Here is a 17,075-nt window from a genome sequence, read left to right as displayed (position 1 = left end):
CTATACTACCTGACTTGGGTAGATGTTCTTCTTAGTCCCTTACTATTTTCCACTCCAACTGATAGATTTTACTTGCAAATTGTAACTCAACCTTTAGCAGAATGCGAAACAAAACTAATTTTGACCACAAGTCCATTCCAGAGGAAATTCAGTGCTGTTTATCAAGTGTTCATGGTTTTGCATTTAAAACATTTTATATGCTGTACATCTCTGCCTTTTTGTTCGTTTATTTTCAGGTTTTCTGTGCTTTTATAATGATACTTTCAGGTCCAATTAAAATTATAAACTCAGTGCTGACAAAACTGCAGATCCTTAAAAAATTGCAGATGAGAATGTTCAAAATAGCTTTGAATGTGTGAATTTCCCGGGTCAACTGATACATCAAAACAAACACGCATTCTCTTTTAAAATAATTTCATTGGTTCGGTGATGCTGATCCCATTAAAAGATAGATATAAGTTTAAAATAGCTCACAGTACTATCCTACAGACATCTCCTTAGAACTCAAGTCTGCTGAATTTCAGGAGATGTAACTGACGAGAAAGTCTAGCAAAAGCCTCATACAAACTGTTGCTATATATAATTAAAAACCAAGACTGCATAAGTAATTAACCATTTGCTGCTATGAAGGGCATGATGGTGAATTTTCTCCTTTTGGGACCAATTTTTCTAGATGGATTTGAGACAGCGGGTTGAAATCAAGGAACTTGGAGAAATAGAAACTGCAATCATTTTAGCAATGCCCGGTTTAGTGCCACTAAACTAGTAAAGTAAAGGTAAAGGTTTCCCTTGACATTAAGTCCAGTCGTGTCTGACTCTAGGGGGCGGTGCTCATCTCTGTCTCAAAGCTGAAGAGCCGGCGTTTGTCCAAAGACACTTCCTCCGTGGTCATGTGGCTGGCATGACTAAACGGAATGCCGTTACCTGCCCGCTGAAGCGGTGCCTATTAATCTACTCACATTTGCATGTTTCCGAACTGCTAGGTTGGCAGGAGCTGGGACTAGCAACAGGAGCTCACCCCGTCATGCGGATTCGAACTGCCGACCTTCTGATCGGCAAGCTCAGCAGCTCAGCGGTTTAACCCACAGCACCACCGCGTCCCCACTAAACTAGGGAACACCAAATGGCTAACCAGCAGCTTTGCAGACTGAGTGTGTTTTTGCTTTCTCTTTCAAACTGCTCAAATGCTAAAGGTAAACTGAGGAACACCCTCTCTTCTTCTTTTTAAATGGCAGAGGAATGCTCTTTGGAGGGATGCTGTTTGTGTGGCAGAGATGGGCAGGTTTAAAAAGAAACACTTTTTTGGATTTAAAAACCCCCCCAAACACTAGATTTTGTATCACTCTGTCAATATTAAGATCCATTCTAAAGCAATATGGCAGCTCATGGCTGACTTTCTCTGGGAAGTTAAGCAATACCAGGCTTGGTTAGTAGTTTGATGGGAGGCTGCTGGAGAATACCAATCTGTAGACCAGACTGTGAAGGTGAAAAACATCCCAAAAGTCTATGTTCAGGTCCATAAAGTCACCAGAAGTCTGAGTCTACCTTTTCACTAGGACAAATGGAAATGTTATGTGCTGCAAAGGCACAGCTCCATTTAATTCATAATTGGAATTTGTTTATTTATTTGTTTATTTATTTATTTACCAGATTTATAACCACCCATCTTCCCCCGAGGAGGGACTCTGGGTGGTTTACAATAAAAGAGGATTAAAACAGTACAATATAAAACTATACAATAAATATAGATACACAATAAAATAAATATGATAAGAAAAACCTGATGGTTTTTCTCAAAAGTACCAGGACTTTATGGTTTTTCTTATCATATTTCTTTCTTTCTTTCTAATTACAGCTCTGTCAATATAGAGAATCAAGAATGCAATGTGAACTAGGAAACTAATAATATTATAATATAATAAATATAATAAATATTAATACAATACAATACAATACAATACAATACAATACAATACAATACAATATGAAACTAGCCCTCTGGTCCAGTATTTTATCACAGAGTCACTACTTGAATGCATCTGTGAAATTCACAAGGAAGAGACGATATAATAGCCACTGATATTTAGGACTTTTTTTTTTATTATTCTAGAGACTGTGTGGAAGGGACGCGGTGGCGCTGCGGGTTAAACCGCTGAGCTGTCGATCGGAAGGTCGGCGGTTCGAAACCGCGCGGCGGGGTGAGCTCCCGTTGCTCGTCCCAGCTTCTGCACACCAAGCAGTTCGAAAACATGCAAATGTGAGTAGATTAATTGGTACCGCTTCGGCGGGAAGGTAACGGCGTTCCGTGAGTCATGCTGGCCACATGACCCGGAAGTGTCCTATGGACAACGCCGGCTCCAAGGCTTTGAAACGGAGATGAGCACCGCCCCCTAGAGTCGGACACGACTGGACTTTACGTCAAGGGAAACCTTTACCTTTACTAGAGACTGTGTATAGACATCAAAGCCTTCTGTCTGCACTGTACATGATGTGTATATTAAAGCATGCAGAAAAGTGAATTGAGTATGGCTAACTTGACACACACAAAATGGATAACCTAGCAAACTGCAAGGGCACCCCTCACAATTGTGCACATTATTTGGAAATGTGTGTGCATATTAGATGCAGGATCCTTGGGGGAGGAATCTGTCAGCCAGCATAGTAACTGGGCCATACTGTCACTGGTATGGAGGGAAGGGGAAGGGAAGAGGAAGGAAGAGAAGGTTTTTTTCCCATAAAAATGAAGAAGGGAAAGGGGAAGGAGAAGGAGAAGAAAAGGGGTTTTCTTTCCATGGAGGAGGAGGAGGAATGAACACCCAGACACCCACCCTCCCTAACTAGCTCCTAAGCATAGATTTTCAAATTACTTCCTATCAGCTAGTAAGCATGTTCCATCTGACACCCCTGAACAACTTCATTTCTGCCCCAGGCCAACTGGCTGCAGTAATGCAAAACACAGAGAGGAACAAACCTTCAAAGAAAGGAGGTGAGTCACCAGATGGGGAAGGCTGTGACTCTTTGCCTCAGACTTCATCTGAGCAAGAACATGGCCAAACTGTGCATTATCTTCCTAGCTAGTTGCCAGCCTGTATGTGGCAGAAGTAGGAATAATCCAGGAAAATGCTGTTGTTTGTCACAGCAGGGAAATTTGCATTCTGTAATTGGATAGCAGTTCCACAAGAGCTGAGCCTTTTTGCCTCTTCTCCCTGATTTGCCACTTTACTCACAGGTTGCAGCCCTGGGAAAATGTCACTGATTTTAGCTGAGTGGGGATGTTCCTACCCATTTCCACCAACATGTGCTTCCTCCCTCCATTGCTGCTGTGTTTTCAAGCCTTGTTTTTCTTTTACCTTTATTCAGATGGCCTCCATCTTAAAATCAAGGGAAGGGGAGAGAAAGAAATGTTCCTTGCCCTCCCCCCAGGGCCTTCTAAAAGAAAAGAACTTTAGGAGAAGGATGTGCAGTACCAATGGCAGACCCCCAGACCCATGCAAAACTCTCTGAAGTCAGTGGAGCCTTGGCTGCTGGTCCTGGTACTTCTGAGAATGCAGGAAAGGCAGGGGAAATGTTTTAAAGGAATTGAGTTGTCCTTCAGTTTCTCCAGCCTGGCCTAAAATTAGGCCTACACTCATTAGACCAGGGTTTCTCAACCAGGGTTCCGTGGCACCCCAGGGCTCCATGAGAGGTCACTAAGGGTTCCCTGGGAGATCACGATTTATTTTAAAAATTATTTGGGCAACTTCACATGAAAGAGGTAAGTTTCATTCTGTATTTTCAGTATAAGAACACTGTCCATGCACATAGGCCTACCCATGAAATGGGTATAATAATTTTGTACCTTCTGGCCGACATTTGAGCCTGAATGGGCAGGGGTTCCCCCAGGCCTGAAAAAATATTTCAAGGGTTCCTCCAGGGTCAAAAGGTTGAGAAAGGCTGCATTAGACCCACTGGATTCCACCGTTGCTTGAACAACTGCAGAGATGCCTCCAACGAGGGACTGAGCGCATTTTGAATCCAGCATTTGGATTTTGAATAAAGTGTATCAATGTTCGTTTTTTACCATTCTGTTGAATTTCAGCTTGCCCATTGTCTTTCTGTTATTCCCCAAGGGCTGCTGGTAGTAATTAAGATCTACATTGCACCCTTTTGTGATATAATTAAACTCGGTGTTTAATTAGAAAGCCTAGCTAGGGCCAAACAAAGAGAAATCAATTTTGTATCTAATGGGCCAAGCAAGGGTGAGGAAAACGTAGAGGAAAGCTTGGAATGGTATCAAAAATTAACTCCGAGCTAATGCGTGACTTCTGCATTAATTGTACTTTGCTGTGAAGTCCTGGCTATGGAGGCTTTGAATCTTTGCATTTTGAAGGCTAACTGTTGGGTTAAAAGGAGTTACTTAATCAGGACAACTTAGCAAACTACCCAGGTCAACCAGCTGAAGGAGTAACAGCAGCTCTGAATAAGTCAGTTAGAATAGTAATAAGGGAAGAGGAGTGAATAAGCATCTCTTGAAGGTGTACATGATCCAGATGTCACTGGAAAAGTGTGGGAAAATACCACAAGGAAGGAGTTCCACTCTGGTTGCAAAAGCTTTTCCAAAAGTGATACCTGATTCACACAACACAATCAGCTGCTGTCTAGTGAAGAAATCACATTTGGGTAGACCCATAGTACAAGAGAATAGCATCAGAGTGACAGAAGCAGTGTCATGTTGCAAGCATCACCCGTTTTGGCCATGGGTACAACAGCATGATGCTTGTAGAAAAGTTTGTTTGTTTGTTTGTTTATTATTCAAATGTAATTACCTGCCATCCCCCCCAAAAGAGGAACTCTGTTACATGGCTTGCTTCACAACATTGCACTGCTGATGTTAGTCTGACCCCCTTGTACCCCCTCCCCCTATACACCCCTGGACCCCTTTACGTCCAAGGTATCCTTTGCAGTTTTCATCTTATTATGGTGTGCCTGCCTTCAAGTCTGTCTTGATTCTCGGTGACCACATGGCCAAGTCCATGCAGTTTTCTTGGCAATATTTTTAGATATGGTTTACCAGTTCCTTCTTCCTAAGGCTGAGAGAAAGCGACTGGCCCAAAGTCACCCAGCTGATTTTGTGCCTAAATCAAAACTAGAACTCTCTGTTTCCTGGTTTCTACTCCAGTATCTTTAATCACTACACCAAACGATCTCCTGTTTTCATCCTAGCTGTCAAAAAATTGCCTCGAATCTCTCCAAGGAACTCTGCTGTGCCCAACTTACCTTTGTTCCCCACTTAATAAAGCAATTTATTTAAACTTTCAATTGTGCCTGGAAATCTCCAGTGTGGATTTTGGAACAGAGATTATTAGAAATTAATTAAGTATTCTTTCGTATCCTGTCTACAGAGGGTGGCTTAGCTTTGCCACATTCCTTATGTTGCATTAAGACATTATCCAGTTGTCATCCTGATGACACTGCCTTTTGGAAGATATCGGAATGACACAGGGACACCATATTTTGAAAGCCCCTTAATGAAAACAAAACAGCAATGGCACCATTCAGCATAGGATTGTACCGATAGTCAAAGCAGAGGAACACAAAGAATAGAAAATTTGAATAGAAAAGAATAGAAAATATAAAATATAGAGCCAGTTTGGTCTAGTGGTTAAGGCAATGGGCTAGAAACCAGGAGACCGGGACTTCTAGTCCTGCCTTGGGCATGAAAGCCGGCTGGGTGACCTTGGGCCAGTCCCTCTCTCTTAGCTCAAGAGCCAATCAGGCGTGGTAGGAGAGTTCTAGTCCCGCCTTAGGCATGAAAGCCGGCTGGGTGACCTTGGGCTGGTCCCTGTGTCTCAGCCCAACTCACCTCACAGGGTTGTTGTTATGGGGAAAATAGGAGGAGGAAGGAGTATTAGGTATGTTCGCCGCCTTGAGTTATTTGTAAAAATAATAAAGGCAGGATAGATAGATAGATAGATAGATAGATAGATAGATAGATAAAATGGTGCATGTTGGTTTATAAATGGGACTATGATATAGCCAAATTGGGAGAAAGCCTTACGAGTTTTCCTTGTTGTGTTCCTGCAATAAAATATCAAGTAGACTGAAAAAACTAACCATGAAGTTCTTTTTCTAATGACAGTTATTCCCAAGCACAATTAAGTATGAGTCACTAGTTCCTTCCAGCCTCTAGCCCCTACATGTCCCAGGGATACAAGAAAAGTTTGGAAAAGGTGGGTAATGAAAGTACCATGGACCACAAGTAGAACCAATAATCACTCACGGACCATATAAATGCCTTATGGGGATGGGTAGCCAACAGCAACTCACATACTTTGTGCTGGGAGCAGATGAGTGGTTGGCAAGGTTGAGAGACATAGAAGAGAGAGAGAAGACCACAGATAAGGTGACGGACAAGATCAGAGAATTCTTGGGATATTCTTCGAAAAGCTTCAAATTGTATCGAAGGCTGGTCAAAATACATCGCCCCCTTCACTTCTGGCTTTGAGGAAGCTTCTTAAAACCTGTTGGTGCTTCTGGGGTCTAACGTAGAAAGAAGATGGGCAACCTCTCATTTATTTTTTACTGTTTTTCACTCAGTGAATTTCAAGGTTGTGTGTGAAGATTATGGAATACTGCCCAGAGTCATGAGATTGGGGCAGTCTTAAAATCTATGCTAACAAACAAACAAGATGGCGGGTGTTGGTACAAACCATCGCCAAGAGTCAAACCTGAGTCAGTAATATCTGAGTAACGGGAGCCACAGAGATAAATAGGATTCCCTTGACATACATTGTCAGTTTCCCTGGAAATACCTTCCCAGGCCTGCAAATGGCTGCATCTAAATAAGTATAATGTGTTGCAGATTTCAGTTCATCTCGAGGGGAAATCTTATCTGCACAATGAGAAGAGGAGAAAAAAGAAAACCGTGTCTTATCCTTTTGGGCTTTTATGCCTCACCTGGTAATAACGTTTTCTGCACCTTGCTTCAGGTGAGGATAAACATTCGTGGTGTCTGCCAAAGTATCAGGAGTGTCTACATCTTTGAAAACTAAGACCCACTTAGTTTAAAGAGGGTCTTAAGTCATGGGATTAATGTTTTAAAAAGCCAGCATGAGGAAAATGTAAAAAAGGAAGATGGCAGGGAAAGAAATAGGCAAAAAGAGGAGAGTTGCATTAAAGCTGTGTGTATTAGCAATTGCTGTACAGGACACTTGCAACATCAAGGTTAAAACCAACCTATTTTAATCTACTGAACAAGTGCAGTGGCTAAATCTGGGTTTGAGCAAAGTTTGGACTCTGACTTAGCAAGATACCACAAAATACGAATGCTTAAACCCAGCAGATCTTTAAGGATGGAAAGGAATAAAGTCAGGGGAATAAAACAATACAGAGCATTGTTTTCTGCCTTTAAAAACAGGAAGGCTAAATCTCCAAGTTGAGCCAGACGCCTGGTGATTCTGTGGATACATCCATGCCGTTTCCTTGGTAGCAATACAAATGTGGTTTGTTATCACCTTCGTCCAGAATGTTGGTATTTTTTAGGACATACACCCCTCGTGTTTTCTGTGGTCTCTCGTCCAAATATTTAACCAGCTATGTGTACCTGCCAGCAATTAGAGGCTAACCTTGACTTCAACACAAGCTTCTCTGTTTTGCCTTGAGTAGTACTATAATGGTATGTGGGAATGACCTTGGGAGACAGGGGGAAGAGTCACAGCCAGGGCAATGGTCAGATAAGGGTAGCTGAGCCCACGGAAGGAATGGGGATGTGGCAAACTTCTCAGAAGGGACCCTCCCTAGTTTCTTGGGTTGTAAAGGTGAGGGGGGAAGATGTACTTTCAGACTTGTTAATGTAACCTTACAATAAAGATTCTGTCAATGTAACTTTACAATTAAGTAGAGCTAATACTTTTGGGTGCGCTTCTTGTTTGGACTACCTTGTAAGTCTGGCATCGATCTTACAAGTCTGAAAGTACATTTCTCCCCCCTTGCCTTTATAGCCCAAGAATCTAGGGAGGGTCCCTTCTGAGACATTAGCCTTTCCCCCATTCCTTCTGTGGGCTCAGCTGCCACTAATCCAACTATTGCCCTGTCTGCAGCTCTTTCCCCTGTCTCCCAAGATCATTTCCACACTCTGTTACATGTACCCCATTGGTAAACATGCAGGGCACAAATTAAATGAATAATAATAAAAATGAGGAGGAGGAGGAGGGGAAGGGGAAGGGGAAGCTAAAGCTACCTCCCAGGTAGACCAGAGAGGAAACATGACCAGATGAGCTAATACTTCTTTACTGTAAGGCTACATTAACAGAATCTTGCAAGTCTGAAAGTACAAATCTCCTGCCATTTCTCTTACAGCCTGGGAAGCTAGGGAGGGTTCCTTCTGAGCGTCTTGCTCCACCCATTATGTAGCTGAGGGCTATTCTGTCTCTTATCTGACTGTTCCCCTGGCAGCGTCTCTTTGCCCAGTCTCCCAAGGTCTTTCCCACATACCATTATATCACCCTCCCCTTCAGACTCATCCCCCCCCCATCTCCTTTACAGCCTGAGAAACTAGGGAGAGTCCCTTCTAAGCCTCTTGCCCCACCCATTATGCAGCTGCAGGCTGTGCCCTCTCTTTTGACCATTCTCTAGGCAGCATCCCTTCCCCTCATCTCTCAAGGCCATTCCCACACCCCCTTACAGAAAAGGAGAAGACTGAGTTAGGACAGCCTCTTGAAAGTTTGGTTATGGTTGTAAACCTTCAGGCCTTGTAAACTTTCAATAGAAGCTTGTTCATCCAGATCTGCTAACTTCTTTCTGTTGTGTCTCAGGACTCTTCCTCTCTGATTTTTAACTAAGCAGTAATGTTGTGGTCTTAAAATATAATTTTAGAGTTCTACTCATTTCATTGCCATCATCACCCACTTTGGAAATACTGTGGTGAACATGGAAAGCAGGGAATAAGGATTATGCATTAATAAATAAATACGAATTGAAGCGAATATTTGTAGCTCAGGGCTGAACTGTGGAGTCTGTGGTGCTCTCTGAGTCTTGTTGTGTTCTTGCAGACATTTCATTGCCAGACTAGGCAACATCTTCAGTGCGAAGAGGGAGTGGGCCTTGCTCTCTTGCCCACTCCCTCTTCGCACTGAAGATGTTGCCTAGTCTGGCAATGAAACGTCTGTAAGAACACAACAAGGCTCAGAGAGCACCAAGGACTCCAGAATACATACATACATACATACATACATACATACATACATACATACATACATCTTTGATGGACAGGCTAAAAGGCCATCTTATTTCTCACTGGGGCCAATGAGAGATCAATGGAAGTCCCATTGGGGGACTTATTAGAGGGAAGTTCCTCTTCTACAATTGTTCTCCCTTGATTGGTATTAGTGACAAGTAAAATCATCTCAGTTTGTGGATGTTACAGATAATGTGATTTCCAAGTAGGATAATGTAAGCTACCAGTAGGTGATTGCTTATTTGAATTCATCCTACATTAGCTAGCTATCTCAGACAGGTTTCCATTATATTCAACGTTGGTTTTACTTGGTTATTTGGACATACACCTTCCATCACTTTCCCACAACCTTCTTTTTTTAATACATTTTTAATGAGATATTTTAGAGAAAATATATAACAAAAGAAAAGAGAACATACATAAACAGGAATTAGAAAGAACAAAGGAAGGGATAAAACAGCCTGAAACAAATGAGAAAAACAGGAGCTTTACCCATGTCATACAGATTATAATTTTTCAGCATATCATTAATATGCTAGAAATTATAATTTTCCACTGTATCATTAACTGAATTTTGCACCACCTTTAGGATCATTCCAAAACAAGTACAGGAAACAGAATAATTTCCATAAAGGGTGGCAATGCAGAGAATTTACTTACTTTTTGGGTCTGTAGTCTGGAATAGATCTGTCCAATGAAATCCGATCGCTCAGTTGGGCATTGTAACCATATTCTTCATATTTAGTTTCTGATTCATGGCTATCATCTCTCAATGTGGCAGCCATTCCTCCTTGGCCCAGCCCTCCAGGGCCTTCAACTAATCCCATGGGCTTGGCCAGACCTGGAAAGAAAAGAAGGAAATATATATATTTATTTATTTATCCTTCAAATTTATATCACTGCCCATCTCTCCCAAAAGGGGACTCTGGGTGGTGATATACAGATGCATTTAATTTAGAAAATCATGGGAGTGGGTTGAAGGTCCAGACAGACAATCTGGAGTCCTTCCAGATGTTTTGGACAGGCAGAACAGTGCAATAAGGTGTTGGACCAGGGGTGGGGAACCCAGGTTCTGGTCCACCTTCAGCCACAGAGAGTCCCTGGGGAATTTGAGGCCAATCCCTCCCTCCCAGCCCAAGAACCAGTGTGGCGTGGTGGGCGTGTTGAATTAGGAGTGGAACCATGGAAGAACCCTGGGTGACTTTGGGCCAGTTGCTTCTTTTCAGCCTAACCTAATTAGAGGGTTGCTGTTGTGGGGAAAATTTCAGAAGAAGGAATGCTGTGCATACCTTCTTTTGCTCTGGAGGAATCTGACAAACAAATGAAATAAAGCTTAAACCCTCCCTCCAGCATGGCCAGCAGTAAGGAATTAAGTGAGCTGTGGTCAAAAACACTCAGAGATCTCTTAGGGCATGATTCACTTCCATGACATCTACAAATATGTAGGTATTTCCACCCCCACCGCTTCCTTCTTTTTCATACCATCCCAGGAGAAAGTTCTCTCAAAACAAAATCACATCCTTGCGTGGCTGGAAATAACAGTTCCTCTCTTTAAAATGCAGCCAGAGTCACGCCATGTGTTTGGGTGTCTTGCAACGCTCTTCTCATTTGGAGGAAATTGCCCCTAGTCAAACCTTGTTCCCATGAACGGTGATGAAATGCTTGCTCTCCTACGAATCCCAGGTGCTCACTTCAGGCATTCATAATAAGCAGGATGGGATTGTGCCAGGAATATTTCTGCATTCTGTCAGTAGGCACCTCACCCCAACAACGGGCATGGGCAATGCTTTAAGAAGAGTCCAGGAGGGATATGCAGGATTGCTCAGGCCTCCTACAATTTTGCCAAGTTGCTCACAAAGTGAAGCCACCACCTGCCATGAATGCAAACTATGTTGCCTGTATTTAATCTGACATGGAAGGGCTGCGCTCGTACTGAATCCATTCAAGTCAAGATCTAGTTGACATTCATACCACATGTTCAGCATGGTTCATTGAATGCTTGTACGCCTGTTTCTCTCTCTTAGAGTTTTATGTAGCTGGGTTGTAACTTTATGGTTCATTGTCCAGGGTGACCCCAGAAACAGGGTTTAGTCAGTAATTAGGTTAAGTGTCTGATCTGAGGTTAAGACATAGAAAGGCAGCATGGTGTGATGGCCAGAATAGTTCTCCTTGATACTGGCCTCCCTTGATAATTTGCATCACAACACCTTTCAGCTCCAGGCAGCATGGAAAATGGTCAGATAAGATGGGCATTGTGACCCAGATCTTCAAGTGATACCCAGTTTGGAGAACTGCCCTTCCCTCATTAGAGACTGGATTTTTAGATGTAAGAGCATGTCTGCTCATAAATCAGTATAAAAAGGGCAGTCGGAGAATCCGTGCATGGTCAACATCTCTGAGTCAGTGGGGTGCTACTGTACCTCCCATCTACCACTGCTGAAGGCTAAGAGTTAAAGCTATAAAGCGTGCTGGGCAAACAAGGTCAATTTAGTAGTTTGAAGATGCTATCTCCAGCTTTCAGTGGTGGGTTCCAAATTGGCTGAAACCCTGTCATGATCTTGGCATACTGAGTATATCAGGCCATTGCCTTAAGCTATATAATATGGCTTATTTGTTTGGGCACAGCTTGTTAAGTAAATGGAGCAGTTGTTGTGCTATGTTTACTTAGACTTTATGAAGTCCACAAGAAAAGCAGGGTACTGCAAGATGGAGGTCTGGGAGCTGGAAAAGCAACCTTGTTCCAGACCCCCTGGATCTAGTAGCTTTAAGCCCAAGTTCTGTCAACTACAAGCCATCAGAAAGAACTTCATGGAATTCTGACTCAACTGTAGATCTTCGCTCAGGACTAAGCTGTGTTGATTCACAACTTGACCATCCCTACGTCTTGCAGTTGATCAAGCATCCAGTTTTTATTTGTTTGACTGTCAAAAGCAACAGTTTCAGCTGCTCATGCTGCTGGCTGGGTTGTCCTAAAGCAAAAATAGCAGACCCCTAGCCAAGCTGACCTCAATTCCAGAGTCTTTCCTTGCCATGCATGGCATCTCCACTGTACAACTGGGTATCTGGGCTGGGAGGTCAGTTCCTTTTCAGAATCAGAGAAGGGACTTCTGCATTTGTAGGAGGCAGTCTCAAATCTCTCTCCCCCAAGAGGGTTTGGTTCTCCAGGTCAATCTTACTATTCCATGAGCAATCTGCTTTTTGGAGAGTTCCACATCAGCTCGCCCAAAAGGAGCTCCCCGGAGGCAGGAGGGCACAGCACAGCAATCTCCTGTGCACAAACAACTGACTTGTTAAAAGCATTCATTTAACTGTGTCAGGCTATTCACAGAAGAAAAGCGGACGTATTAAGAAGAGACAAAACGCATCTAGCCTGTGGAGAATATCACACAGGTTATTGTTTTTCTTAGCAGAAAAGAAGGCATGGTGGCCCAGCGTCACCGTACATAATTATAAGGATTTGTATTTGTTTGACTGTCAAAAGCAACAGTTTCAGCTGCTCATGCTGCTGGCTGGGTTGTCCTAAAGAAAAAATAGCAGACCCCTAGCCAAGCTGACCTCAATTCCGGAGTCTTTCCTTGTCATGCATGGCATCTCCACTGTACAACGGGGTATCTGAAGCTCTCAAAGGCAGTATCTTAACACAGCTCTTTGGGGATAGCACAGGAAGGAATTTGACCATGCCTGCTCTAACAGAAGAGATTTCCTCAGGGCAAATGAATGAAAAGAGCTGGGGAAAAACACAGCAATGCAAAAAGGAGAAGAATCGCCAGGTGTTCCATCCAGGCCCCACCGTGGTTAAGAAAGGAAGACTAATTTATTCAGCCTGCAGTTTTATGCAACGAGATTCCCAGCAATGGCCCTGCAGGATTAATTTATTTTATTAAATTGAGAGACTGCCCAACTCCAAACAACCTCAGGCAGCTTACACATTGAAAAGTAAGGAGCAGTAAAATAGAAGAGGAAAAGAAAAAGGAATCATGCATGTCCAGGAGAACATACGTAAGACACCATAGAAACAACTGACAGAGGGCCAATACTTTAAATAGCAAATTGGGGGATGGAAACCCATATATCTGAAGAGTGTCGCTGTTGAGAAAGCTTGGAAGAATAAACTGATTTCTCAGTGATGTAGGAGGAGCTACAAATCTGTTTCGAAAAGGATTTTTTGGGGGTGGAGGGAAGAACATGCTAGCACTAGGTATCTGTAGACCAACTGATACGATCCAGACCACGTTGGTTCTCAGGCAGAAGACTCATCTCCAGTTCCAAAACAAGATCTAATTCTTTGCACAAAGAAAAAAAATCATTTCCCCAGCTGTTCCCTGTTTCTCAAGATGAAAGAGCCCCGGAGACGGTTCCTGGGGGAGATGATCTACCATGAACAACCTTCCGTAGCCTCTTTCCGACTAGAAACAGCAGAAGACCTTTGCACCTGTGAGAACCCAAGAGATTTTCCTCTCCAAAGGGGAAGAGGGGAAAAAGAATCAAAAGCAATTTTGTATACCCTCCAACTAAATGGGAACTGTCAAAAAGAACACCGGAGGCTTTTTCGGCCCAAGACGCATGCGCCTGTACGTGCATGTACAATATACACGTAGCCGGAGGCGGAAGCTGCTTCCCACCCCTCCATCTTTTCTGCTTGACAGCACACTTTACATCAGCCAGGATTGTCAAAACAGCTCTCCAAGGTAATTTTTATAAGAAAATAATTGTTCTCAAAGCAAGAGAAGGACCCTTCCCTCGGTCTTCCAAACAAAACAAGACCAACACACCAAGGAAGGGGGATGAAAGACATGGCAGAAGAAGTGCAAAGCTGAGAAGCCAGTCGGATCATGCCAGCATGAAAGCAGGGAGCTGCGGAGTTTTAGATCCAAACGAGGACAGCCTGATCTCCCTTAGCTTGTGTCCTGGTTGGAGAAAGACAGATGACAGCAAGTGAGAGCTTAACCCAGGTTTGCCTAGATTACAGCTGGGTGCCATGGAGTGATCACCTTCCTCTCTGCACACATGCATTTGTGCAGAACAATCTTTCTGGTGGGGAGCGGAGTGTCCCTCATATGACTTCTCTAGACAAACTTGGCCCGAAGTGCTGTAATCTTCCCCTTACAGCGGCCTTTCCCAACCTGGGCATGTAGAGTTCAAAATTCTATCTAGCACAGGGTTGGGCAACCTCTCCGCTTCCTTGCTTTTGAAGGCCCCAGAGGTCATGGCTGAAAGCGTTGAGCGTTTTTTCCTGATATTGAGAGATTCTTTAAATGCAAAATGAATGTTTTGAAATGTGCAGAGACTTAGGACATCACTCTGCCCCTTTCCCTGGGAACAAGTGAGAAAAGGTTGTACCACCAGAAATCAGCAATTGATTGACAATTGTTTAACAGCAACAGCAGGTGCATTTATAGGCCACCCACTTTTAATCTAAGTGGAGAGAGATGCAACATCTTTGCATTGGGTCCTTTTCTAGGTGATGAAAGATCCAACCTGATCTTCCCCTTCATTCTTTACAGGAGGAAGGAACAACCCCCGCCAGCTCCTATGTTTCTTGGCCCTTGCTAGTGTAGAAGCCCAGGACTACTGGAGATCTTTGTTTCTTTAGGCTGTAGAATGTTCTCCTTCTGTTGAGGATCATAAATCTGCCACTAGATCTCTGCTTAATGAAAACACAGGCCCAGTACCAAAGAACAGTCACCTGAAATTAATGGCTTGGAGGGCCTCCCCAACATCATCTCATCCCTCAAATGAAAAAGGATCATGGCCCAACATGCCGCAGTTAAAGAGAGAGAACGAAGGCAATGTTGTTTTCAGCAACAAGAAGAAAAAAACGGCCATTATTTAAATGTGGAGATTGCAACCTGCTTTACAGTACAGGAAATACAGGATGCATGAAAAAGAGTGGAAAGATATGAGGACTTTCTGGGGGGTGCTTAGTGCTTTCTCACATTTTTCTTCCACTTGCCCGCCTTTTTCTGAAGCAGACTTCCTGGCTGCTGGCACTTCAGTTAAATGTCAAACAAAGATATCCAGCAGGAAATTCTCCCATGGGGCTTATTCAAAGCCAGAAGTGATGAGGTATGAACTCTACCCCTCAATGCCGACCAGCTACCCTCTTGTCTGATGTACAACCTTGCAATATTATGATAAAGCTAATAACTCTTTGGAGTTGAGTTCACCTCCTGACTTCTTTCATGTCACTTCCACAAGATAAAAACGGCAAAAGCTGGAAGAGCAACTTTGAGTTGAGAAGGTGTTGAGTGCCTTCAAGTGTGATGAGAAAAAAACAGTGGCAGGGCCTAGAGCAACCAGGGGAGGGGGCATTATAAGACGAGTAATTGGTTCAAAACATTGGCTGAACATTCATGCTTTAGACAAAAATGTGGTTGGCTAAACTTGTGGTTCATCATCTTTGGTGCAGTGATTAAGATGCTGGACTAGACATTGGGAGACCTGTCCCTCAGGCAGAGAAGGCCGTTGGGTGACTCTGAGCCAGTCACTCTGTCTCAGCCCAACCCACCTTACAGGATTTTTGTTGTGGGGAAAATAGGAGGATAGAGTATTACGCACATCACCTTGAGTTGTCCAAATAAAGGTGGGATATAAATCTAGCAAATAAATAAAATTAATGCAAAACATGGTTCATAAGTTGAACCTCACACGAAGGCCCTCTCTCTTTCTCTCTCTTTTGTCTAATTGGATAAACCAAGGTTCATGTCACTGTATGAAGGAAACATGGTTTCTTACAGCCCATAACTCCTAGGTAACAATAATTGCTTACTTCATGACATCACACTTCACATATGCTCAGAGATCCTTCCCAGGTTCCCAGCTAAATCCTAGAATTCATAATGGATTTTAGGTTTTGAACCCTAGCTGCTGTTAAATCCAGGTCTTGCAGAGAATCCAGAGGCATTAACAAAAAGCATGCAGATAGGTTGGTGATGTATTCTTCTTGTATCCCACTGGTCCTGGTAGACACAATAGCACTGCTTAGCCCTCTGTCTCTTAGGACATAAAATTCATTACTATTTTTTAATTGGAAGTGATACTACATTTATGTGTACAGATCTCCAATATCAAAATGTAATTGCTTTTAAGCAATCCTCATTTGAAGCCTGCTTCCCCTGGAGATGAGGAGATGGATTCTAATTACAAGAGATAATTTGAAAGAAGATAAACAAATAACAGAAGATCATCCAGGTCAACAACTGATCAACGCAAAAGGTGCTAGAAGTAGGTCTCACAGCAGTGGCAACCATGCCTATGCATGTATTTGATTAAATGCTACCCCACCATCATTACTGGCACACAGAAATGAAGATTTTTGAGGGTTAGAAATTTAGCTGGATTGGCCATATCAAGGGGGTAGGGAGGCAGCTGCCTGGTGGCAGATGCTGGGAAATGGAAGTATAGTGACGAAGGAGATATTTTATGATCTTCCTCTGGCCCTAAGCTACTCTACTGCCCTCAAGGGCAATGGAGGACATTGGTCCATCCCCAGTGTCAAAGACTCAATTGCTCATCAAGGGTAACAGCTCCCTCCACCTGGGGGTGGTTGGCGCCATAGCACCCCCCTATTGATTGCGATTCCATCTTTGCTTGGATTTTATATTTATTATCGTATTTATCTTTTTAGACTGTGACTTAGGTTTAGATATTTCTATTATCATTTTTATTGTAAGCCACCCAGAGTCCCCCATTGGGGGAGATGGGTGGTGATATAAATTTAAATAATAAACAAACAAACAAATAAATAAATAATAAACTTTTGTGTATGGGATGGGAATGGGAAGCTGGATCTGAACACGGCAAACTCTGATGGCTGGCCCATTTGAGATGCATCATGCAGCATCAGATGAATCTAAATGCC

The 17,075-nt window shown here is 43.0% G+C and overlaps 1 protein-coding gene across 1 annotated transcript in view; it reads right to left on the bottom strand.

The window, feature by feature from the left end:
- Positions 1-17,075, bottom strand: part of GALNT9 (polypeptide N-acetylgalactosaminyltransferase 9) — a 109,193-nt gene that overhangs the window by 71,545 nt on the left and 20,573 nt on the right. The window contains exon 2 of the mRNA XM_063315896.1: positions 9,875-10,055. Within this exon, the coding sequence (XP_063171966.1) occupies positions 9,875-10,055 (181 nt within the window). The remainder of the gene's footprint in view (positions 1-9,874; positions 10,056-17,075) is intronic.

The sequence above is a fragment of the Candoia aspera genome, chromosome 15, assembly GCF_035149785.1.
Source record: "Candoia aspera isolate rCanAsp1 chromosome 15, rCanAsp1.hap2, whole genome shotgun sequence".
NCBI classification, from domain to species: Eukaryota; Metazoa; Chordata; class Lepidosauria; order Squamata; family Boidae; genus Candoia; species Candoia aspera.
The sequence above is the reverse complement of the archived record's forward strand: the minus strand, read 5'-3'. Positions and strand labels throughout refer to the sequence as shown.